At 39.9% G+C, this 24,509-nt stretch overlaps 1 protein-coding gene and 2 long non-coding RNA genes across 7 annotated transcripts in view; 1 reads left to right on the plus strand and 2 right to left on the minus strand.

Annotated features, from left to right (window-relative positions):
• The window catches only part of spegb (striated muscle enriched protein kinase b), a 39,535-nt gene extending 20,268 nt beyond the window's left edge, over nucleotides 1-19,267 (plus strand). For 3 of the 4 annotated variants that reach the window (XM_032567364.1, XM_032567361.1, XM_032567363.1), the window contains exons 19-42: nucleotides 136-308; nucleotides 375-487; nucleotides 2,063-2,231; nucleotides 2,311-2,407; nucleotides 2,482-2,682; nucleotides 2,771-2,828; nucleotides 4,051-4,128; nucleotides 4,223-4,395; nucleotides 4,472-4,498; nucleotides 4,582-4,734; nucleotides 5,018-5,060; nucleotides 5,161-5,229; nucleotides 5,315-7,979; nucleotides 8,061-8,210; nucleotides 9,318-9,434; nucleotides 9,503-9,670; nucleotides 9,757-9,879; nucleotides 10,997-11,161; nucleotides 11,280-12,012; nucleotides 13,061-13,300; nucleotides 14,213-14,436; nucleotides 14,925-15,000; nucleotides 15,196-15,345; nucleotides 15,419-19,267. In XM_032567364.1, coding sequence (XP_032423255.1) covers nucleotides 136-308; nucleotides 375-487; nucleotides 2,063-2,231; nucleotides 2,311-2,407; nucleotides 2,482-2,682; nucleotides 2,771-2,828; nucleotides 4,051-4,128; nucleotides 4,223-4,395; nucleotides 4,472-4,498; nucleotides 4,582-4,734; nucleotides 5,018-5,060; nucleotides 5,161-5,229; nucleotides 5,315-7,979; nucleotides 8,061-8,210; nucleotides 9,318-9,434; nucleotides 9,503-9,670; nucleotides 9,757-9,879; nucleotides 10,997-11,161; nucleotides 11,280-12,012; nucleotides 13,061-13,300; nucleotides 14,213-14,436; nucleotides 14,925-15,000; nucleotides 15,196-15,345; nucleotides 15,419-15,674 — 6,421 coding nt within the window. In that variant the 3' untranslated portion in view covers nucleotides 15,675-19,267. Of the gene's footprint in view, nucleotides 1-135; nucleotides 309-374; nucleotides 488-2,062; nucleotides 2,232-2,310; nucleotides 2,408-2,481; nucleotides 2,683-2,770; nucleotides 2,829-4,050; nucleotides 4,129-4,222; nucleotides 4,396-4,471; nucleotides 4,499-4,581; nucleotides 4,735-5,017; nucleotides 5,061-5,160; nucleotides 5,230-5,314; nucleotides 7,980-8,060; nucleotides 8,211-9,317; nucleotides 9,435-9,502; nucleotides 9,671-9,756; nucleotides 9,880-10,996; nucleotides 11,162-11,279; nucleotides 12,013-13,060; nucleotides 13,301-14,212; nucleotides 14,437-14,924; nucleotides 15,087-15,139; nucleotides 15,346-15,418 lie in introns of those variants that run through there. The other variant, XR_004339868.1, reaches the window with a different exon arrangement.
• LOC116722943 (uncharacterized) lies at nucleotides 819-11,286 on the minus strand. The gene is made up of 2 exons (XR_004339871.1): nucleotides 11,059-11,286; nucleotides 819-1,269 (listed from the first exon to the last, which is right to left on the minus strand). It is a non-coding gene; the product is annotated as an uncharacterized LOC116722943 (long non-coding RNA).
• Nucleotides 11,877-15,616, minus strand: LOC116722942 (uncharacterized). 2 transcript variants are annotated; one of them, XR_004339870.1, is made up of 4 exons: nucleotides 15,503-15,616; nucleotides 13,242-14,300; nucleotides 13,019-13,160; nucleotides 11,877-11,991 (listed from the first exon to the last, which is right to left on the minus strand). It is a non-coding gene; the product is annotated as an uncharacterized LOC116722942 (long non-coding RNA). The 2 variants fall into 2 exon arrangements; XR_004339869.1 differs by having other exon boundaries at nucleotides 15,474-15,589.
• Nucleotides 19,268-24,509: the final 5,242 nt, after the last annotated feature.

The following is a 24,509-nucleotide window of genomic DNA, read 5'->3' on the forward strand; positions in this document are numbered from 1 at the left end:
AATAAAAGTTTCTATATTTCTGTCTCTCACAGTTGAGGTGTAATAAAAATTACAAACCTCTCCATTCTTTGTAAGGGGGAAGCTTATTTTGAGGTTCGAGTCTCTCAAACTGATGTAAAACCAACTTGTCTCCAGGAAAGGAGTAACTCTGACCAACAAGCCCGGCCTGTATGAGATGGCGATGCCAGACGACGACCAGCACACGCTGAAGCTGCTGAAGGTGAAGAGTTCGGACGTCGGTGAGATGACCTTTGTGGCCACCAATGAGTTTGGAAGCGACATCTGCAGCTTCAGCGTGGAGACGGCCGGTAGGGAAGATGCTCCTCTATCCATCCATCTATCTACAGGTTTTTTAACTGAAACTCTGTCCACAGCTCCACCGACATTCGAGACGATCATGGAAGACCTGGACGTCTGTTCGGGGGAGACGCCTCGCTTTGCTGTGGTCGTGGAGGGCAAACCTGTCCCTGACATCCTCTGGTTCAAGGTGCTAATTCCAAGTTATTCATGGAAATTTCCCTTCAGGGGATTTCTCATAGTGTAAGGCAGGAAAGCTAAAATATCTAGCCACGATGCTGCTGGATGTGCTGCTGGTTGGTGTTTGCAAAGTAGCCAAGTCAGGAGCACCGTTTGGTCTCCTTGGTGCTAATAGGCTGAGCACCAACGAGCAAAAATAAGGAAAACTGTAGATGTTAGCTTCTGCTGTAGCACTAGGACGGTTTCCATATTAATGTACATTAGGATATATTTGTTAAAATTAGCAATATTTAAGTCTCAAATATTTGTGGATTTAAGCTGTTCGTGAGCATTTCTGTTCCACTTTATAATGTAATTATTTATTTATTTGGAAAACATACAAACCTTGATTGTGGTTTAAATTGAGTGGTGGTAGCATCATGATTTTTAGTGATTTATACACTGATTTATAACCATTTATGGATCTAAACTTTCAAAATGACACCAGAGAATCATGAACAAGCGACTGAGAGCAGATCCTGAAGACAAAGATTCACAAATCTTTGTCACGCACAGCATCCTCCACAGTCGTCGGCTCTCCCGGTAAAGATGTGCACAAAAGCCTTTAAATAAATGGTTGTTATGGAGACTTTGCTGCAGTTCTCCAACGGTGAGATGTTTTCGCCTCCGTTACCGTCCTCCTCGCTGTGCGTGGTGGAAGATAAACTTTGGTCCTCATCCAGCTCAGATTGTCTCACTTCCAGCTGGTTTAAACTTTTCGGTTATTCTTCTGTCTGCAGACTTCGACAGATTCTGCAAAGCAAGATTTTCAATTGAATATTTTGGATATGAGCCACAAAAACATCTATGACTGGAAGGGAGGGTCCGCTAGTCGGTCCAGGTCGGGATTTAAACCCAGGACCTTTATTTTTTTCTTGTTTTAATGAGTTTTGCATCCTATTTTAACGGGACACTTTCCTCATTATAACGAGATATAAAACTAATTATATAAAAGATATGAAACTCTTCTATAACAGCACAAGATTTATATCTCATTAAAATGAGGAAACTTTCTTGTTATAACGAGATGCAAATCACATTAAAAGTTTTGTGTTTTAATGAAATGAAAAACATGATAAAATGAGAACGTTTCTCGTTATGAGACGAGTTTTATATCTTTTTACTACAAGAAAGTTTCCTGTTTATCAAATATAAAATACACTCCTTTGACAAATTACGACTTGTTAAAAATCCCAAGACATGTTTCTGTGTTACTGTTGCAACCTTTTCTATCTAAGAGATATTTTGGTTTCAATGTGATATAAATCTTGTTATAAAGAACTTGTTAGAATCTTGTTAAAACAACAAAGTTTTCTCATTTAAATGAGATCCTGCTGGACCACACTTTGGACATCCTTATTATAAATTATTTTAGCATAAGATTATCCTGCAACAAAACAATGAGCAAAATTTATGTCACTTTGATGCCAGTAATCATCCAGATATCAGAAACGAGACCTTCCTCATTAACCAACAGCGACCAAAACACTTTCACAGTTCCAGCTTTTCTTTGGGATTCTGATAAAACGAGAGCTTTGAACTCCAGGGGGACGTCCTGCTGTCAGAGAGCAGTCACTACACCTTCGTCTATGATGACAACGAATGCTCCCTGGTGGTCCTGAACGCGCACCCTGAGGACTCCGGCGTGTACACCTGTACGGCCCGAAACCTGGCCGGATCTGTGTCCTGCAAAGCCGAACTCACCGTTCATCAGGGTAGCGGCTCACACATGCAGCCGTTAAATTAAATTAAGTTACTGCATGCAGTGTTTCAGCTGTTGGTTTGTTCCTGCAGCTAAGAGGAAGGAGGAACCCATTGATGATGAGGAGAGTATCCTGAGGAAGATGCGCAGACTGACCGATTACTACGACGTCCACAAGGAAATTGGAAGGTGAAACAAGCTTTTTTTAGAAATACTTCTGGATCTATAAGACGTTTTCAAGCTCTTATTTTCTTTCACCGCAGGGGAACGTTTTCCTACGTGAAGCGGGTGAAGCAGAAAGCCACCAAAATGGAGTACGCCGCAAAATTTATCTCGACTCGAGCGAAAAGGAAGGCGTCGGCTCTGAGAGAGATGAGACTGCTGTCCAAGCTGGACCACGAGAGAGTCCTCTACTTCCACGACGCCTTTGAGAAGAAGAACGCAGTCGTCATCATCACAGAAATGTATCCTAAAAAAGAGGAAAACGTTTTCACAGATCATTCAACATGTGTCAGGTCTGCTGTGTGAAAAAGCCTTAATTCATGTTTAAAGCTGCCATGAGGAGCTGTTGGACAGATTTAACAGGAAATCCACCGTCCTGGAGTCTGACGTAAGCCCTGCGTTTAAGTAACAGATCTTAGATTTTTGCTTAGAATCAGAACCAGATTATTTTGTCTTTTAAAAACAAGAAGTTTTGCTGCTTGCATTGCAACGAGGTAAAAACTCTGCTGATGTGATTCTGCAGCATTTATACAAAATATCATCAAGCAAATTCCACCTATTTCTATGTAAATTACAGAAATGAAAATGGCGTGTGATTCTCAAAGACCAGCGCTGTTTGTAAGACGACGTTAGCATCTAGTAAATTCAACTTGGAAGAAGAAAAAGACAGAAAAGTGACTTTAAGAGGGAAGAAATTTAATATGGTTAAACTTATCTCCAGCTAAGTGCCTAATATTGACATTTCTCTTATCTACACATAAATAATCAAAACAGAGAATAAGATCCAGTTTTTTTGTTCAAACTGCAAAACTTGCAGTTAGAGAAAAATCCAGTAGATAGGACTTGATTTGCAGACATTATTAAACATGACTCTAATAAATTAGACTTTGGTTAGAAGATATGATAGCTAGCCGCTACATGTTTAGCATTGAGATGTTATATTAGGCTTGAAAAGCTTTACTGATATGCTAACTCCTTTTAGCACAAATAAAACACAACAGTTTTTTTCAGCGTTCAGTCAGATCGATTTTTGAAGCAAAAGTTAATCCACGATGGGCCAGGAGAAGCAGCTTTGTCGTCCATCATTGGACGTCGCTTGTGCGTCAGATTTACGGGTGTACCAGAAACGCACAAATACAACGCTTCAGGCCAGAACTTTTGCATGTTATAAAAAATGTGATTAGTTGTGCTAAAAATGTTCAAAACTAAGTAATTAATTCATCAAAATTAACGTATTAAATAGAAATATTTCCTATTTAACCTGGACTTGATGCACTTTTGTACCGACACATCAATAAAGCTACTTGCTTTGTGAATCTGATGCACAGATGGATCACAATGGGAAGAAAATTCAGCTTATACTCTTCTACGATTCTGTATTTTTCTCACTAAGTTTGTTTTGGTGCTTCTTTTGTCATAATTTTTATTCAACTCATTAATCATGGTGCAGCTTTCTTTAGAGTTTAAGAAGAAAGTCCGAACTGAATGAGCACAGAAGAAGAAGAGACAGTACCTCCACATCATGTTTTTAAGAAAGAACCGGTTCTGCCCACTAAGCTGACATATAAAGTATAATTATGTGATAAATAGCAGCTGTTTTTGTTCAACAGGTGCGTTCATGTGTGCGACAACTGCTGGAGGGACTGGACTACCTTCACCATCTGAACATCATCCACCTTGACATAAAGGTAGAAGTAGATGGAGCGTCGCCCTTCCCACTGCTATTTCACAGATGTATTTCTTCCTGCCGACGATCATTTTGTGTGTTTGTTTTATTTCCAGCCCGATAACATCCTCATGGCGGATCTCCAAAGCGATCAGATCCGTTTATGTGATTTTGGAAACGCCGTTGAGTTCACGCCTGATGAGGCTCAGTACTGCAAATACGGCACACCCGAATTTGTTGCACCAGAAATCGTCAACCAGACGCCTGTTTCAAAAGCCACCGACATATGGTAGACGTCCTTTAATGTAGAGCATTTTTAATGATTGTTGGACGGTTTTAAAGAAGCCTTTGGTTTATGTTCACAGGCCTGTCGGGGTTATGTCGTACCTGTGGTGAGTAAAACCTAAATTAGGTTTTCATTTTTGCGTTTCTCCTCCTGATTTTCTGTATTTATTGAATTTTCCTCTGTTGGCAGCCTGACTGGAATCTCCCCGTTTGCCGGGGAAAGCGACCGCAGCTCCGTCCTGAACATCAGGAACTACAACGTGGCTTTTGAAGAGAACATGTTTGCTGATCTTTGCCGAGAGGCGAAAGGGTTCATCATCAAGCTGCTGGTAGCTGACAGGCTGTGAGTAACTAGTAGAGGAAAATATTTGTCTCATTAGCATATGTCTGTGTCAATTCTTTTGCATTTCGTTGTATTACAACCAGTGGTGGACACTGCTAACTGAAAAGCTAGCTGCGCTGACCCTTAGTTCTGCTAAATGCTAACATGCTACACCAGCGTGATTATAAACGTGCAACTAGTTTCCCAAATACCACTAAACCAAAATATAATATTACGCAAAGAAAACCCATTTGAAACTGTGAAACATTGCATTTGCTCATAACTTTGTGTAATTTATTTCTAGGAGACCCGATACTCAGGAGTGTCTTCGACATCCGTGGTTCAAGGTGAGAAAAAGTCAATGATCCATCCTTTGAGTTCCACGTGACATTATGAAGATGGCCTTCCTAAATAATTACTTTCGAATACTGTCAATGCCATATGCAGATACTAAGCAAGGGGAAGGCCATCAGTACAGAAGGTCTGAAGAAGTTTGCTGCTCGCAGGAAATGGCAGGTAAAGAAGGTTATCTCCAATTCTTATGATGAATTTCCTGCAGACATTGATTTGTAGTTGTAACATTTTGTTGCTTATTTTTTAGCGTTCCATAATTGGCTATAAATCAAAAATGGTCATGAGATCTATACCAGAGTTGCTGAACGATTCCTCAAGCCACACCTCGATTGCCGTCCAGAGGCACCAGAAAGAAGGCTCACCCCTGCCATCTTCATCGTCTGATTCAGACGAAGACATTGATGAACTTCCTTTTATTCCAATGCCACTCAACATGGACTTCTCTGGATCAAGAATGTCACTGAATGACATTCAGACCAATGAGCAGGAATCAGGAAAGGAGAATGGAACAAGTTTATCTTCCCAAGGTCTGGAGGCCATGGAGTTTGACTCTCAGGAGCAGGAAACGATAAGAGGCGAGGCCAGGGGGAAAGGCTGTCTTCGGAAACGATCATCGGAAGACAACGACAAGGGTTTCTCAGAGGAATCACCTCTGAGTGAACTGATCCAAAAGTCAGAACAATCCAGAAAACCCCTTAGAAGAGGATCAAGCATGGAGTCTGACAAGGTGGAAGGAGGCCGGAAAAGGGGGGAACTACGGCGTGGTGGTTCGGCCGACAGTGCTTTGCTGCTTCGGATTACACCTGAGGAAGGAGCGGGAGAAGAAAACCCTGAGGAAGGACGGAGAGTCCTAAAGAAAGCTGTCTCCATGGAAATACCGAGGAGGAGCACCAGCCCTGGAACCACAAAGATGAGTCAGGAAGACTATGCTCTAAAACTGGAGCTAATGAGGCAGCGACTGCTTCGTGGTGGTTCTGTAGACAATAAGATGAGTGGCCTGAGAGGACCTCTTTTAGAAACATTAGGGATGGGAGACGAAAAGCGAGCAATACCTTCAGATCGCTACTCTCGCACTGCTCGTCTGGGCCCACCTCCACTTACCAGAGCTTCATCCAGTGACTTTCCAAGGGACGAGGTGCCTAAACCTAAAGTTCTACGTAAAAGCACTTCTTTCAGTCAAGGGGATTCAGAACCTATAGCTTTACATCGACGATCAGGAGCACCTTTGGAGATTCCTGTCGCACAAGTAGAAGAAAGGCGGCTTAAAGAAGCAATTTCCATGTCAGCTCTAACGGAGCAAACCAAGCTAGACTCCCGTCCAGAGACTCCCAGGGAATCTTCCCCAAAACCACTGACTCCAGAGCCAGTTGTGCAAGAAAATCAATCCAAAACAGAGAGTCAGGATTCACTGATGGAGAAAGAGGTTCGAACAGATGAGACTGTGAGTGAAAAGATGGATGGACTGACTGCAGATAGTAATTTTGATGAAAGATCTAGCACAAGTGGATTCTCAGAGAAGGACATGAGTATTTCAGAGGAACCATTGACTGAAGGAGATAACTTGGGTCAGAGTATCCACACACCTTCTGATGCGGCCCAAAGCTCTTTAGCAGAAGAGAAAATGCAAGAGGAGAAAGAGAGCGAAAAGGTGTACGAAGAAAAACAAGAGTTGGTAAAAGAAGACGATGAAAGAGTTGACTATGCAGTTAAGTCAAAAGCTAAAGAAAATGCAGATGAGAAGACAAGTACTCCAATAACATCTTCTGAGATGATCATAAGCACAGGTTCGGTTATGGTGAAACCAACACAAGAACCTTATCAACCCCCAGGCGCTGTTACTTCAACATATATAACACCCTCACCTCCTACCCGAGTTGTTCTTCCAGATGGAAGAGTGTCAGCTTACGCCAGCATAATGCAGACCATCATGGTGCCTTCAGTTCAGCCTCTGAACGAAGCGCCCCTTTCCCCTTCCACTCCAGTTGTTGTTCCAGCCAATACTGGCACATCATCCGACTTACTCAGTTCACCAAAGCCAATCATGTCAACCACCGAGCACCCTGCAGTCTACGCTAGAGTCGCATCGCCAGAAATGATTACAAAAGAACCCAGTCCGCCGAAGACCTATTCACAAACATCACCCCAGCAAGGGGTCTCAGCCGGAGCTGACTTAGAAGATATGACCTCTGAAGAGGTTTTTGAGGCCCGCTTCAAAAAACGTGAATCTTCCCTCACAAGGAGTCTGAAGTTTCTCTCAAGATCAAAGAATGAAGACAGTACACCGGCCATCCAAGCAACGTCAGACACATCTGAAGAGATATACAGACCTGGGCCGATTGGCGCTCCCTTACAGTTAGCCTCAAGAAGACTTGAGGAAAAGTCCAAGTCAGTCCAAGACCTTCGTGAAGCTCAAAAGGATCAAGGGTTCATGAGGAGACTCTCTATGCGCTTGAAGAGAACTCCATCGACAGAGCGCACAGATGAAGTATCGAAAGACGACGACTCAGCAGGTTTAAGACAAAGGCTGTCTTGGAGTCTTGGCAGACGAGGTTCTCAGGAAAAGAAAGAGGTAGAGATGACCAAGATGGATGGAGATGGTGATAAGCAAGTGGATGAAAAGGAGCTGAAGAAACCTAATGAATCACCAGTGTTGGCGATGCGCAGAAAGATTGAATCAACCGTGGCAGGGATCTCCACAAGAATTCGAAGTTACTCAGAAGAGAGACGAGCCTCAGAAGACAAGGAAACAAAACGAGCACCAATTCTTTCTATGCTTCGTCGATCAACATCAGAGAGTCGAGCTATGAAGCCTATCATTGTTCCTCAGAACCAACTGGCGTCTCAGGCCACTAATGGTGCCTCATCCGAGTCTCTTGACTCGATGTCCAGCCTAAAGTCAGACACATCCAAGGGTATGGTGTTGTCTTGACGTATTTATTATATCAAAAAAAGTCAATTACAGCTAATGTATGTTTTTTATTTTTATATTACAGGCATTGAAGTTGAGCGGAGATCCAGATGGGATCGATGGGGCTTGACAAGAGGCAAACGAGACAAAACAGTATCACAGCCTGACTTACCAACGGCCATCTCCAGAGACAGCAGTTCCTTACGTTCACGGCAGTACTCCAAATTAGCTTCAGGTAAGATGGTGCTGTTGTGTCTTCAAATCAAAACGTTCCTCTCCTCAAAGTTTAGTGGCTATTTTTCTCCTAGGTTGGTCTTTAATGTGTCTCAATAGACTGAACCACAATGGTTACTGCTAGCATGTTACATCACATTCAAGGTTATATTTAAAAGTGATCTATTATGCTTCCTTTAACAGGTTTGTGGGCTATACGAAACATGTTCATTACATATTTTGCACAAAATAATTTTTAAATACAGAGATTTTAGCTGTTTTCGGGCATCTCGTCACTTTAAATCCTAATAATCTGCTGCTTGCCACGCCCCCCCCCACTCATCATTTACACTCGTACTTGAAAATGGCGAAAAACAGATGCGTAATTATACAAACGTACATCTTTGAAAAGCAGAAGTGGAGTCGTCTGCACAACCAACAAGAATGCAGGAAGTGTTTTCACATAGTGTGTTCACATAGTCACACAAAGAATTGACCAATGACCTTTACTACAGGGTGTTCTGGAACCTTCTGTGGACATGCCCTTACAAGGGCACTAGGCTGACCACAACCAATCAGTTTCACAGAAAGCTGTTAACACAGGAATGTGTAAACGTCTCTAGCCTCTAGGCAAACATCCTAAAAAATAGTTAATAGTGTGTCACGGAAGAAAATAAGTCAAGGAAACAACACACAAAATAATAATATGAAAACATAACCTTTCAAATAAACTCACAAGTAAATGAACTTACAGTACAGACCAAAAGTTTGGACACAACTGTGTGTCCAAACCTTTGGTCTGTACTCAATACAGACCAAAAGTTTGGACACACTTTATCATTGAATTCAATGAGAAGGTGTGTCCAAACTTTTGGTCTGTACTGTAGATAATTTTTCTAACATTTCTCATTGAATGTAACTCAGCAATCTGGAGGTTTTTACAAATGGCTCATTTTCTACATACTAAAAACCTATTAACTTATTGCCAAGAAGCAGCAAATGTACTCTATAAAGTACTTTTGCTGGTTTTTGAAGTAGTTGAGACCCAAATGGAAGTATAAAAACTTGCAAAAAGTAAAATTTGCATAATAGGTCCTCTTTAATGGCGGTTTCCTTCATTCTGGGCCAGATTTTCCTCCTGTGTTCCATATCAAGCTCAGAGATCATGTCCTCCTGGAGGGTGACCCAGTAACCCTTAGCTGTCTGCCAGCTGGAAGCCCCCATCCACACATCGCCTGGGTAAAAGGTAAGGCTACAAATATACACTGAAATGTTTTTATACATTTGTGATATATTTAACATTTTCCTCCTCAGACAAGAAGCCTTTAGAAATTGATTCTAGAATGAACATGATTTCCTGCCCTGATGGCCGACAGCTGCTGATGATCATGCAAACCACCAAAAAAGATGCTGGGGTGTATGAGTGTGTTGCTACGAACCCCCTGGCCACCGTGTCCAGCTCTTGCACTATATCCCTCGCTCGTAAGAAATACTAAACATATAGTTGGAATACCGATATTTGATCTAATGAGAATATATGTATATGTAATACATTGTATGTCTTACAGGCCTGCCTAATCGTCCTGGGACCCCAGAGATTCCTCAGAAATATAACAACACAGTGTTAGTGGTGTGGCGACCCTCGGACACAATGGCCCCCTGCACTTACTCTCTGGAGAGGAGAGCAGAAGGTTCTCTGACCCACATGATCCACTGTTTAAGTTCTTATTTTTGTGGATAGATACAACAGTTTCTAACTTTTATGAAGTTCATTCAATCTAGAAAGAACAAATACAGTCACCATGATTGTTATCCTGGAACAATATATGGGAAACATACTGGAGGTTTAAATTACTTATTTTCCGACTTCTGGTAGCAGCTAGCTGTGCTGCAGTGTTACTGACAACATGTATGTTATTGGTATCATTCACTATAACAGTGCTACTGCTATGAAACAATAAACCATGTCAAACTGGTACTTTTATAATTTTATAGATTGTACGTAGTGGTGGGCGCTGCTAAGTAATAAGCTAGCTGCGCTAACGCTAAAGCAGAAAAGCATAAACATTAGTTTTGCTAATGCTAAAGTGCTTTACCAACATAGTATTTAGTGGAAGCTAATGCTAAAGTGCTAAAATCAATCATATTGCTACCCATACCTAATGAGATTCAAAACAATTGTTTAATTAACACCTCTGGTTGTTTGTTCACACGAGTTTCGAATTTTTTAGTATACCTCATTCATTCATTTATTGTAGATTTACCATTCACTCAGTAAAGTTTCTTGAATAAAACGGAGGAGAGGAAACAGAACTGCTGCATACACAGTCTTCACCCTCTTCAAAATAAGAGCATGAATATGAACTACTTGAAGTTTTAACAGTCATTAAAAACAGATGTCAAACTTTATTCCACTGAAAGTTTACAAAATAGGCAAGTAAGTTAGTGCTTTGGACTTTATCTGGAAAATAACAGTTAGGGGAAGCTAAGTGCGCTAAATGTTTACAAAGTTGACAAAAATGCTAAAGTGCTAAACACTATTAGCACATTATTAGCAGATTAGCACCACTGCATATCCGTTTACCTTTTCCAAATTTTTCAAGAAATATTGACCTTCTGATGAATTGAATCTTAAACTATAAAACAGCTCCAACCAAAAGGTTTTCAAGTTTAAATGCAAAGAAAACTCGACCAGCCCCGGGTAGTTATATTGATACATACAACTCCATTTTTATTAATTATGGTACCAAAATATATGCTTGGACTATTTTAGAGTTATTTAAATAGTCCCTTGGCTCCTTGTTTCAGGTGAAAGCAACTGGCTGATAGTTGCAACCGGAGTGGCAGACTGTTACTACAATGTGACTGACCTGCCAGCAGGGGGCTCCTTCAGGTTCAGAGTGGCTTGTGTCAACAAAGCCGGTCAGGGCCCCTACAGCAACCTGTCAGAGGTTGTGACTCTGGATCCCACTGGTACGTTACCTTATCTGTGTCTCTTATTACCCTGATTTATGGAAATGTTTTTACTTTTAGAAGATTGAATGTGTTTCTTTACAAAGTCACAGTCTACATTGTAAATTGTCTTCATTAGAACCAGCCAAGTCCAGTTCTTCTGTGGTGGTGAAGACCGTTCCCGCCACAAGTCCAGCGCCCCCTGTGGTCATGATGTCGTCCATGAAAGTGCCTCCCATTAAACCAGCTCCCAGTAAATCCACTACTGTGACCACAGTCCCAACTCCTGCATCTTCAGTGGCTAAATCTCCGTCTCCTGTAGCCAGTAAGCCAGCTGTTGGCCATCCTGCAGGAACTGAACCCACCTCAGCTGACCAAGCGCCAGTCACACCCCCGAAAGCCAAGACCTCCATCAGCATCAGCGTCAGCAAACCTCAGGCGAAGCTGACGCCTCCGCCTGTTGTTCCACCCAAACCCCAGAGTCCTGTTCTTGCATTCCCCTCAACGATTAACAAGCCACCTTCTCCGGTACCAACGTCTGCTCCTCCAATCGGGAAGCCGATTTCCTCTGTGCCAATGTATGTTCCCGCAGCAACAGCTCGTTCTACGCCGCCTTCTCAAGTTGCTTCCACCCCAGCGACGACAGCGCCCTCCGTCACTCCGCTCGCACTTTCCCCTCCCGTTGTGATAGTGCAGAGCCTGACGCCGGTTCTGCAGGGAGGGGACAGTCGTGGTACTCCAAGTGGACGGATCACCCCGTCTGGACGCCTCACACCGTCTGGACGCAGGACGCCGCTGGGCAAGGCTGGGGAGGGATCTTTACGCCAGGGCGTTCCGCAGAAACCTTACACCTTCATGGACGAGAAAGCAAGGTGAGGTAGCCCACATTATCAAGCACTTTTGGCTCCTTCTTGTTTAAATAACGGTATTCTAGGAGTGGGAATCGTTTACCAACTCACAATTCGATCCAAAATTGATTTTTGCACTGTAAAAACAAAAACTTTTTCCAAATATTTTTGGTCCAGTTTCTAGTGGAAATATCTTAATACACTTAAACAAATAAAACTAACTTACAAGTAACTTTTCAGTAAGATTTAGAGACTTGTTTTTAGTCAATAATTCCTTAATATTGACGAAAAATGATCTGGCAGATTATTTCACTTGTGACAAGACATTTTTCCATGTTAAAGTGCAACGAGTCGCTTGAAGCATGTACGCATTCAGAGTCTACAATGTTGTTTTCAAGAGACCACTTTCCAGTAATATAATAATAATAACAATAATAATAATAATAATAATAATAATAATAATAATAATAATAATAATAATAATAATAATGCAGTAATACTCTCTCAAAGTTCAGTTAAATTCTAACTGGAAGAAATTTAAAATATGTAAAATAAAATATATTATTTGTTTAAAGTCCCCGTTAGTTGTACAGTACTAGAGACTATTCTTCCTTTACAAACATTACAAAAAAGATATAATAAAATACCAAAGGCAGCTGATCAAAATTAAATTAAAAATGGAGATAAATAAAACAAACAATAACAGACTTAATTCAATTCAATATGAATTCATTCTCTATTATAAATTTTTTAAGGTTCTTTTTAAAATTGACATTATCAGACATCAATGTAATAAGGCAACATATTCCAAAAAGATTAATTATAAAGTCTCTTAAAAAATGTCTAGTTTAGACCAAAACACCAGACTGAAGACTTTTATCATCCAGTTTTTAATAGAAAGAGAGAAATGATAAATAATGCAAGCAGAAACGATTGAGTTTGTTTTAATTTGTCCTGCTGTTGATTGATTTATTGCGTCAGGCCTATGCACCAAACGAAACTATTAAAATCCAGTTTTGGACCAAAGTACCTCCTCAGTGTGAACACGTGCTAATGTTTCCTTCCCCCTCAGAGGCCGGTTCGGTGTGATCCGGGAGTGTCGTGAGAACGCCACAGGAAACCTCTTCATGGCGAAGATCGTTCCCTACGAGGCGGACACCAAGCAGGCGGTGCTGCAGGAGTACGACATCCTCAAATCCCTCCACCACGACAGGATCATGGCGCTGCACGAGGCCTACGTCACGCCGCGCTACCTGGTGCTCATCTCTGAGTACTGCAGCGGGAGGGAGTTGCTCTACAGCCTCATAGAAAGGTCCAGAACCGAATCCTGATCGAGCCTGACGTTTCCTAAAACACAGGGGTCAAACTCGAGGCCCACGGGCCGAATCCGGCCCATCACAACTATTTATGCGGCCCTCGAGACTCTAGAGCAGGGTGTCGAAACTTTTTATCACGTGGGCCACAAAAAAAAAGAACAAAACCTAAAATCAAGACAAATAAAGTAGTAAAATGCTTTTGTTTTTTGTAGAAAAGGAAAGTTGTTCATTGTAGATCATAAACATAAATAGGATTTTTCGGGTTTGCTATATTTAAAGAAGGCAACTTGTTTTCAAATTCTTTTGGGCGTTATACAACAAATGGATTCTCATTTATAAGAACAGAATTTAGCGCTACTTTCTTTTAAACTGCTTGCTATATTTATCCAAATTCAGTAAATTAAATAAAAGTTCATTTTGGTGCATAAAGTCAGTAAAAATCTCTGGATAAATGTGGTTCTGCTTATTAAAAAAGATTGGTTATTTTGTTGTACCCAACTTTTTCCATTATGAGAAAATGATGTTGGTAATAATTTCATCCCGATTTAAAAATAAAAATCTATTTGGACACGCCAAATTTCTATTATTCTCAAACTGCCTTTGGGGGCCACACAAACTCAGTCCAAGGGCCACAAATGGCCCTCAGGCCACACTTTGGACGCCCCTGCTTCAGAGGATCATAAAAATCAAATCAGTTTCTTGCATCGTGTCAAATTACAATGTTAAATAATTAAATTCAAGACATACTGATCATATGTGGAGAAAGCTATAACTCTAACAGTTTAATACGTAGATTTATCAAAACATTTGGTCATAAACCTGGGAGATATTTAAGATCTGAAATATAAGAGTGAGTTTGACACCACTGTTGGGAGTGATGGCACGAAACGTTCTCCGGTTCCCTCCAGGTTCCGTTACTCTGAGGATGACGTGGTGACGTACATCGTGCAGATCCTCCAGGGTCTGGACTACCTCCACGCGCGCCGCATTCTGCACCTGGACATCAAGCCGGAGAACATCATAGTGACGCACATGAACCTTATCAAGATCATCGACTTCGGCAGCGCTCAGACGTACAACCCTCTGTTCCTCAAGCAGTTCAGCCCTCCGATTGGAACGCTGCAGTACATGTGTAAGAGGAAAATTTACACTTTATCTGCAGTACAGTGGAGATATCTTGACCCCAGCTTTCTGAAAAATGCAAAAAAAATTATATATGAATTTTTAATCCCATTTTTTTAGCATAAAATGTAATTCGTTTTTCAACATTATTATAAGATATAAGCCATTAAAATTAATCAAGCTGCTTTGCTCCTTAAGCTAGCACAGTTAGCTTAGCAAGCTTGAAAAGGAAAAGTTTCTGACAAAACAAGGCCTAAAGGACAAAAGATTGCTGCAAAAACAAAAACAAAGGACGGGTGGCTAACTAAAATCAGAAGGTATGACACAGCATTACTGCTAAGCAAAGGTAATGATTATTGAATAGTGAATAAGAGTGAGAAAAAACATTCTAAACAGGTACAATCGACTTATAGTACAATTACTAAGAATAAAAGCAGTTTGTTTCATAGTAGGTTTTAGGTGATTTGAATCGGTTTATTTTTATTTCTGCTCCCTCAGCTCCTGAGATGTTGAAGGGAGACGTTGTGGGTCCTCCGGCTGACATCTGGAGCGTGGGTGTGTTGACTTTCATCATGTAAGTAACAATTTCACAGCTTCCTCCTGACAAACCTTGTTTATGTAGAAATGCATTCCTCACATGAAAAGCAGTATTATGATTAAAAATGGTTGTTTTGATTTCCAGCCTTATGAATGCTGAAGCAGTGAACAGACTCAGACTTTGTTCACACAGCAGGTCATGATACTCAATGGATTGATCTTGGTGTTCCAGGTTGAGCGGCAGGTCGCCTTTCATGGAAAATGATCCTCAGGAGACTGAAGCCAAGATCCTGGCCGCCAAGTTTGACCTCTCTAAACTCTACCAGAATGTGTCCCAAAGTGCCTCCTTGTTCCTGAAAAAGATCCTCTGTAGCTACCCCTGGTAAGAAGAATGCTATATTAGCTAGCTTCAGAAAACTAATCCAGTGAATTTTTACACGTTATTTCTTCACCAGGGCCCGTCCGTCCATCAAGGACTGCTTCAGTAACTCCTGGCTTCAAGATGCCTACCTGATGCGGCTCCGCAGGCAGACGCTCACCTTTACAACCACGCGTCTCAAGGAGTTCCTGGCCGACCAGCAGCGGCGGCGGCAGGAGGTCGCCACCAAGCACAAGGTCCTACTGCGGTCCTACTCGAGTTCGCCACAAACGCCAACCAGCCCCAACGTGCCGACTGTGCCCGTGTCAGCCTCCACACCTGTGACTCAGTGAAAACAGGCTTCCAAATATCCGCTGGCAGGACACGCCACGCCACGCACCACTTCCTGGTTCCCAGCAGGAAGCTGAGAAACTCCCTTCACCGCTAAGGGAACTCTGGGTAAAGGTGAAGGAAGCGGTATGAACATCGTCATACAGTAGAAGAGGACGCTGTCTTCAAACTATACCTCAAAGTTTGCAACTTTTACATTTGTTTTGAATTTAATTCTTCTTTTCGTACCACTAAGTTTACGATAATGAGAGAAACATGTTACAGGAGCCTAATGCGGAAGGCTTAACGATGTAATTAGTCAATGTAAATAAAACGCTCTCCTCCAAATTGAGGAAGACATATCCTTCAACAAAATCCATATTTAGATTTGGGCTGGGCAATATGGCTGAAAAACATATCACAATACAGGCGTTTCATATCAGTCAATATTGATAATTATTGATTAGTTTTTTATTTTAAATACTGCCAAACTGGTGGTGTGACCTTTCTGGTTTATCCAGTTTCCAGTTTCTGCTCCGTTTTTTATTTTTAAGCAGTTATTAGACACGGTGGGGGAACTTCAAACTGCTGCTGGCTTAGTTACCCAGCAGGCTGTTGCTAGGTAACCGACGTTGGTTGCTAGGTAACTGACCTTGAAACCGCACCCAGCAGGTCGTTACTAAGCAGCTAGAGAGAGAGTGAGTTGATGAGTTAGTTGATTCCACCAGCTTTGTTTAGCCAGTCTGGAGAGGTTGAACAGCTAAAGTCTTTCCTCTGCCTACATCCCCCAGAATGCCGTGCGGTTCTGGATCAGATTTCAGTGAAATTACTGGACATTCTATCTATTGATATTGATCACATGTATACTGCAATATATATTGTTATTGATTTATTGTCCAGCCCTAATTTAGGTCAAGAAATGAAGACAGTTTAGTTTATGTTGTGCCTGCTTCTGTTTCCCAGATTAACAGCGGAGTGGTTAACGCTGTTCTCGAACGTCTCAGCTGTGCTACACGTGCACCGATGTCGCTGTAGCATCTCAGTGAAGGTCAGGAATGTAGCATTTCAAGAATTAACTACTTCCCGTTTTGATTTTTTTGTTTAATGTCTTCAGTTCAGAAGTCACATCAATGGCTTCCATACAAGGGCTACAAGTAAAGAATCTGAACATCTGCTGATCATACACAGGAAAAAAGCGACGACTGTCTAACTTTTTTAAATGTTGTGATACAGTTACTATCTTCACTCTTCCATATAAAACTAATTTTCTTCCAGCAGGGATGTTAACAGCAGAAGTGTTTCTCTAATGGCAGGTACGGAGGATAGCAACCTTTAGCATACAACTAAAAAACGACAGCACATTTCTACACAAATATTAGCATATTAATTTTCAGTCTCAATCATATCTAGCTATTAGTTAGTGAATCCTAAGGTCTTAAACAACAACACTATGAACTAATTTAGTATTCAGAACAGTAAATAACTGCCTGAAGTTCTCATATTGGAAAAAGGCTTCTAAATTGCTACTTTTCTAACTTCCTGTCACACCTAGCTATGCTGCAGTACTAATACTTGGAACATAATAAGCTAATACTTAGAAAATAAACAATCCTGAAAGTTTTTGCTTTCTTTGAAGCAAAGGCTCATACGAGTTTTTAAATGCTAGTTCTTTAGCTTTCTGTAGCAGCTAGCTACAGTGCAGTTACAACATGACAGTTAGATTCAGTCAAACTTTGAAAAAAAATTCTGTCCTTTCTATTTTTACAAGTTAGACTTATTAGAGATCATCAGTAATGAGGCTAGGCTAGCAGCACTGCAATGCTAGCACTCAATCTCCTACTTTTCAAACTTCCTGAAGTCAGTAGCTGTGCTGTTGTGCTAACATCAGCTTGAAGAATCAAGAAGAAAGTCAGTTTGTTATATTATTCCCTTAATGTGTCACGCCAATTAGCATTTTTGTTAGCATTATTCCCCATGAAACAAAAAACATTTTCTTCCCTCACAGTTTTCTGCTGTTCAGTTGCTGAAAACTACTGAACAGTAGTTCAGTAGTTAGCTAGCTAAGGGGTTAGCTAACTGTTTCCCATTCTAAAACCTACAGGGCTTACAAAGAAAGCTAGCCACCTGTTCACCCAGTTCACCCAAACACTTACAGTCAGATAAGTATGACGTATTTAATCCAGAGGTAATTGCACTTTTTTTAAAGCTAAATATAGTTTTTACTATACGTTTTGCTCAAACAGGCTCCAGCTAACTGTTAATTTGAGTAGGACTAAAGAAATAAAGTAAATGAATAACTGGATTAGCGTGCTCACAGTGAGTTGCAGAGTGTTCAAGAATTTAATCTGAATTACTTTATAAATCTCTAAATACCCCTAAAGAGCAGCAGCTAGCATGTAAAGGTTAGGAAAGTTATTGTTTTAGCCAATGCTTTTTTTTTTTTAGCTAATGCTGTTTTTGTAATTTTCTTTTTGTACAATATTGTTTCTGAAAGGCACAAATCTTTTGGCATTGCTAATTATTTACAACATACTGTAAACTGTAGACTGAATGTCAAAATCAGACATGCTCAGTTTCAGCACATTGACAGTTACAGATTCTAGTCATTTAATCATAAATGAACAGTTCAGCTGGTTTAGTTTCATGTAAAGTGAACCCTGCCTAGGTTCAGCCTATTCAGTATTTCTGGGAAAATTTGATCATTTACATTTTTTTCCATAAAGTAATGCAACTTGAGAAGCTATTGGCTGGTTTTTACAAAGCAGCCAATCTGGAAGTGCCATTTTCTTTCCTTGGCACTGATTGGCTGTAACTCCAAGACAGGAAATAAGGAAGACTGTGAATGTTAGCTCGTTCCCACTGTGTGTATTAATTAATAATAAGGTATGTTTTGTGTTTGAACTATTAAAATAGGCAGGTTTTTTAAAGTTATTGCAGATTTTAACTGTTGGCTCTGGTCAGTCGCCTCCACAGGGTTCACTGTATCTTTTCTTTCTATCTGGTCACGTTTGATTTTAAAAGCAGCATACATAATATTTTTATATGGAAGCACATTTTAAAGTAACTTAAGGAAAATAACTATCATTTCAAGAAGTCACCAGTTATATATTTATATGTTTACAAACTGACAAATGCTGCTGATTTTTCTGTGAAATCTTTTCACAGGTTTATTTATTCTGTTTGATTTGGCCGACTGATTCCACCCCTCTTCTATATTTGCATTGCAGTCATTTTTCTATGCAGAAAACTTCAACCTGAATGAAAACATGGGCATGCAAGTGCAAAAAAGTGTTGTGCAGTATGAGAACCCAATTCCTCGATGACTAAATGAAGTGACAGGGTTTCGCCACGTTTTGTAGAATAATCAGAAGATATTTTGTTGCAGTGCCTCGTGATGAAGTTTAGACCCAGAGGGTAAAAATAATGTAGTTTAAAGGATGACTTGTTTATTTTTAATGTGAGCGCTTTGTGTGTGTGGGTGTGTGTGTGTGTGTTTTGGCTAAAATTGTTAATTTCTTGAGCGACTGTGTTTGTCACTATGGCTTCAGCTTTTTATTTGTGAAATGGCTTGACAGGTGTTACTGTTATGAAAAATAAAGGAAACAATTAAATATAAGAATTCGTGGTGGCATTTTGTTTGGGTAAATGCTGTGCTAAGCACTGCACACTACATGACACAATAAAATGATCAGAACTTCTTCTCAAATTGATCTGAAAGATATTTCTATAAACACCAGGATATTAAAAACTCACAGCTAAAACAAACATCATATCAGGGAGGAGCTTCAATGTGCAGCATTTTTTGCTATAACCTGGTAATCTACACACATACAGTGGTGTATTAGGGCTGCTGTAGATAGACAAAAAGCTTTAATTTGTGCCAAAATACTCAATAACTTGGAGATTCATCTAAAATGTTTTCTAGGGAAAAAACATGAAAATTTCTGAGTTTCAAAAGCCTGAAGTCTTTGACTTGTGAAAGTCAGAAAATTTCAAAAAGTAAAGCATTTTTTGACCTGAAATTTATACGTTTTTTTCTAGAAAATTTGTGACTAATCAGAAATTTTCTAGAGAAAACTTGGAAATTTCAAAAATTGAAAGTGTGCGAGAAAAAAACTAAGAAAATAATAGATTAATCTCAGAAATGTCTATAGTTCATTCTTGCACATTTTCGACTTGAAACTCAGAAATCTTTTAGAAAAAACTTCTGTAAAAAAAAAAAATCTGTATTATTTCTTGCAATTTTACACTTTTGAAACTCAGAAATGTCCACATTTTCTGGAAAATTCCTGAGATTAATTTTAACATTTGAAATGTCTGAGTTTCAAAAGTCTAAAATTTTTAAGTCTTGAAATTCAGGAAACTTCCAAAAGTCAAACATTTTAGACTTTGGAAAATTCCAGATTTTTTCTATAAAATTAATGAGATTAATCTCGAAATTTACTTTTGTAATTTCAAATTTGATTGATTTTCCCATCTCAAAATGTCATAAGTTTTTTCTCACAAATGTTCAACTTTAGTAGCTCAGAAAACTGGAAAATGTCAACTAATTCCTTCAAAATTTCCGAGATTGATCTAAAAATTTTTTTTTCATTTTTCTTGTAAATGTTTCACTTTTGTAGCTCAGGAATTTCCAAGTTTTTCCTAGAAATTTTCTGAGATTAATCTCAAACTTTACAAGTTTTGTGGCAGAAATGTCCTCCTCTTTTATTTTCTTGTCTTCAATGACCCTAACAAGCTGTGATATTCATCTCTCCGGTTGAAAGGTTAATGAAATGTTCGCTGTCTGAAAAAACACAAACTGTAAAGCAGGATTTAGTCACAAGATGGCGGCGTGGTTCCGCCGACAGATAAGAAGAGTCCCAAACATGGCCGCCGTCCACAGGTGATTAGCCAAAACCCATTTTAGCAAAACAATAGCTCAACATATTTAACTTTAACGTTATAAAACACCGGGTTTCCTAAATTTATGTTGAACTCGTTCAGATTTAAACAATGTCAGGTGGCAGGAAGTCGGTCATGGGGGTCGCTTGGCAGTCTAGCGTCGGCTAAAATAGCCCGTTATGGTGCGAGGCAGCCGCTGCCTCCCGGAAATGCTGTAAGCTCATTATCGGCCACTGAGAGCGTCGGACGGGAACGTGTGAGGATTGTGGCACCAGAACTTTGCTTCTTGCTTTTCTGCTACCTACTTAAAGTCCATGTAGGGATGATTTAGAGACACATGGAAAATAAGCCGCGTTTGTCGGTGTGCGGCCAATAATGAATGGAAAATATCTCAGCTGAAAGGCATCTGAAACCTTCTTCCCTCTTTCACATATAATTACAGGAGACGGGATCAAAACGGCAAACATCCAGATACAGAAACTTACGTCTTATTTAGTACAACCATGTTTCAGTTCTTCTTAGTGTCATTAACTCCAGGAAGTGCGGACTCAGATCGGGTTTCAACGCTATTTTTAGCGACGTTAGCGGCAGGCAGCATGAAACACTTCCAAGAGTTAGTAGCTGTGTTGTTCAAGAATCAGATGCAGACGTTGGTTCAAACAAAAAATATTTAAAATCAGCTTTTACCTGCTTAACAATAAACAAAGTAGTTAGATATTTTGTAAGAATAGGGGTACAAAAGTTAAAAAGAATTTTACACATTTGCCGTATTAAAAGAAATGCATCTAATTAGCAATTTTTTGGGGGGGAAAAATATATAAAAACTGGATTTTTGTCACTTATTTGATCAATTTTGGAGTTGAGTGGAGCTGAAACCAATGTGAAAAATTCCAGCAAATAGCCTGAGTGGTTAGCGCTCCGGATGTGCAGGTCTGGTTTTTGAGATATTAAAAATGATTTTTTAGGTCATCCAGAGGTCACCATCCAAAAAACACCGTCATTAGTACGGCTTTCGTTTTTGAGACGTTATTGTTTCGGCCGATGACGTCACCACACCCCCGACGTAGAAAAACCATTGGAAAAAAATAGCGGGGGAGAAGGAAGTAGTTCATTTATGCTTGCTTGACTTTGACAACGGTAGCATATCCTGATATGTCTTTCGTAGCTGTCATAGTTACTCAAACCAGAATCACGGAAGTCGCATTTCGCTCTTGCGGATGTGACGTCAGCGCCGCACGCATGAAGAGCCCATTGTCCCATTTCCAAATATGGTATGAGACTGACGTGGTCTGTTCCCGTCCCAAGGTGTACTTCAAATATGGCGCAGTTTGTTTAAAAAAGGACGCTGCTCGCGCTTGGCGGTCTGATATTCATCCATTCTGGAATCCGGATTAAAAATGATCTTTTCTGATCTCCCAAGACGTCCAGCCTAAATAACTCAAAGCTTTTGAGGACTGTAATTGTCTCGGTGTTGATCCGGCCTACTAGCTTGGCGCTTTGTACTTGACCGGCTGAGGATGGGCAAGTGTGGGCGAGTAAACCGCGGGAACTGCTCCTTGTCTGCGTTTGTGATTCGGTAAGTTATTTCGGAGACCTTATTCGAAGTTTGTTTTTCCCTGATGTAGTTATTGAAGTCATATTTTTGTGTTTAAACAGAGGAGCAGAAGAGGACCGACCGACCGACAATGGCGTTTCTGCGGCGGTTTGTTTGGCTGCTGGCTTCTCTGAAATATGTGAGGGAATAAAATGGCATCTGGAATTAGCAGCAGATCGATAATGGATACCTAGGTTGATCTTCAATCAAGCTGAGGATTGCTTCAAGCTACTTGGGGATCCGCCCGACCCAGCAAAGGTAGGTTGGGTCAAGCAACTGTTCAATGGCAGGTCCAGAAGACATCTCAGGGTAGGAGCTGATGCGGGTTTGATGCTAAGCAACGCTGATGCTAGTGCTGTTGAAGGCTTAAGCTGTTCTGGTTTGGTTTGATTCTCTGCTGAGAGTCTGAGCTGAGAAGGACTCTGCTGTTGAAAATCCTTCTGTCTTTGTTTTTGTGCTGTTTGAAGCAGTAGTTGCTGTGGTTGTTTGACATGGTGAGGTAAAGGTGTAACTAGCATGTTGGAATCTGAAGTTCATGGTTGAAAGTCAGTTGTGATGTGAAAGAAAGATGGCTGCCAAATACAGTTCAGAGGTTGCAGGAAGTGATTCAGTTTAGGTTTAGTAAATATCACTATAGAAAACCTTGATAACATAACTACATATTATTAGTGTTAACTGAATATAGTATATACATTATGCATATATAATATAATATATACACATAATATACAGGTTAACATATATATTAACAGCTATATGTTAACATAGCTGCATTAATATAATTCTCTTCTCGAATATTATCAAATGTTGGTTGGAAATAAAGTCTTTTACATTTCAACATACAGACCTTTTTTACTTTTTGTATTTACTTAATCTTTGAAGTTGAATTGAAATACTTCAAAACAGGGTCCGTTCATTAATAATTCAATAACTCAAACACAATTTATTTATGTTCAAGAATTTAAATTTACATGTATAAACTAATGTATTTTTGTGCTAAAACATCGTCCGGCCTCTTGAGATTTTCTTTCTTTGGGACAACAGAGATCTGCTGGAGCTGCATGTCAGAAATCAGAGGTAACGTTCACACCGTCTAATCCACCATCGATTATTTGCTGGTTTTCAACTGAAATCAACTCCATGTTTTCTTCCTAGAGATGATCCACTGGGATCTGTCTTTCAGTATTTTTAACAGTTTCTGTCTTAGACTGAGCTACTGGCTGACCTTTTGTTGCACCCAACTGTTTGTGTTTTCTCTCCCTTCAGCCATTAAAATTGCAGTAAAACTGTCCGCCTGATGGATAAAGCCACCAAAGGAGCTTCTAGAGAGAACAAAGATATTTAACATGTAGACTCACATAAAAAAACCCAACTACAAACTGTTTAAGTTAAGCGCCTGCAGTGCTTGTATATATGTGTTTGTATATCACGTCCACTTTCCTTTAATAGAATGTGATCGTTCACCAGTTTCAGGAGCTGCCGGCAGCCTATTTTAGTCTCATCAGTGTCATCTGAGATACGAGCTTACTCTGGGCATCGTGATGTTTTTTACACCAGCTTAGAGCTGCGTGCTTCCAGCAGCCGGGTTCCTTCACACGCAGCAGCTCATTAATTCGTTTCATCTCAGGAACACCAGAGGTATGTCCCGACACGATGGCCCCGACCATAATGAGGCCACTTTAACCCCGAGCTGAGGGAAGCAGTCAGCCAGGCGAATATCTTCTGAACGTAGGTCAGAATATGGAGAAGAGGCCCAACAAATAAAACGTGAACAGGCAATAAATTCCAATAAAAGTTTGCATTTATTTTTAGAGAAACGGAGCTATGGGAGAGTATTGGGGCCAGTCGGAAAAAAAATCTGATTTTTATTTTTCCCCCTCAGAATTCTGACTTTTTTCTTTGAATTTTAACCTTAGACAACTGACTTTATTCTCATACTAATAACTTTTTTCCTCGTAGACAAATTTTTTTAATCTGACATTTTTCGCAAATTTCTGACTTTATTTCCTCAAAATTCTGACTTTAATATCAGAATTCAGACTTTTTTTCCTCTCAAAATTAACCAGTTTTAGGAATTTTACTCAATTCTTCAGACTTATCAGAATTTTGACCTTTTTCCAAATTTATTTTTTTCTTAGAAATTTAAACTAATAATTCTGACATTAATCTCAGAATTCTGACTTTTTTCCTCAAATTTACATTTTTCTTTATTTTAAACTCAGTTCTGACATTTTTCTCAAAATTCTGTCTGTAATATCTGAATTCTGACTTTTTTTCCCCCCTCAAATTTAACAATTTTTAAAATTTAAACTCAGAATTCTGACTTCTCAGAATTTTGACTTTTTTCCAAATTGACTTTTCTCTTAGAAATTTTAACTAA

Source organism: Xiphophorus hellerii, chromosome 7 (genome assembly GCF_003331165.1).
Source record: "Xiphophorus hellerii strain 12219 chromosome 7, Xiphophorus_hellerii-4.1, whole genome shotgun sequence".
Classification (NCBI taxonomy): Eukaryota; Metazoa; Chordata; class Actinopteri; order Cyprinodontiformes; family Poeciliidae; genus Xiphophorus; species Xiphophorus hellerii.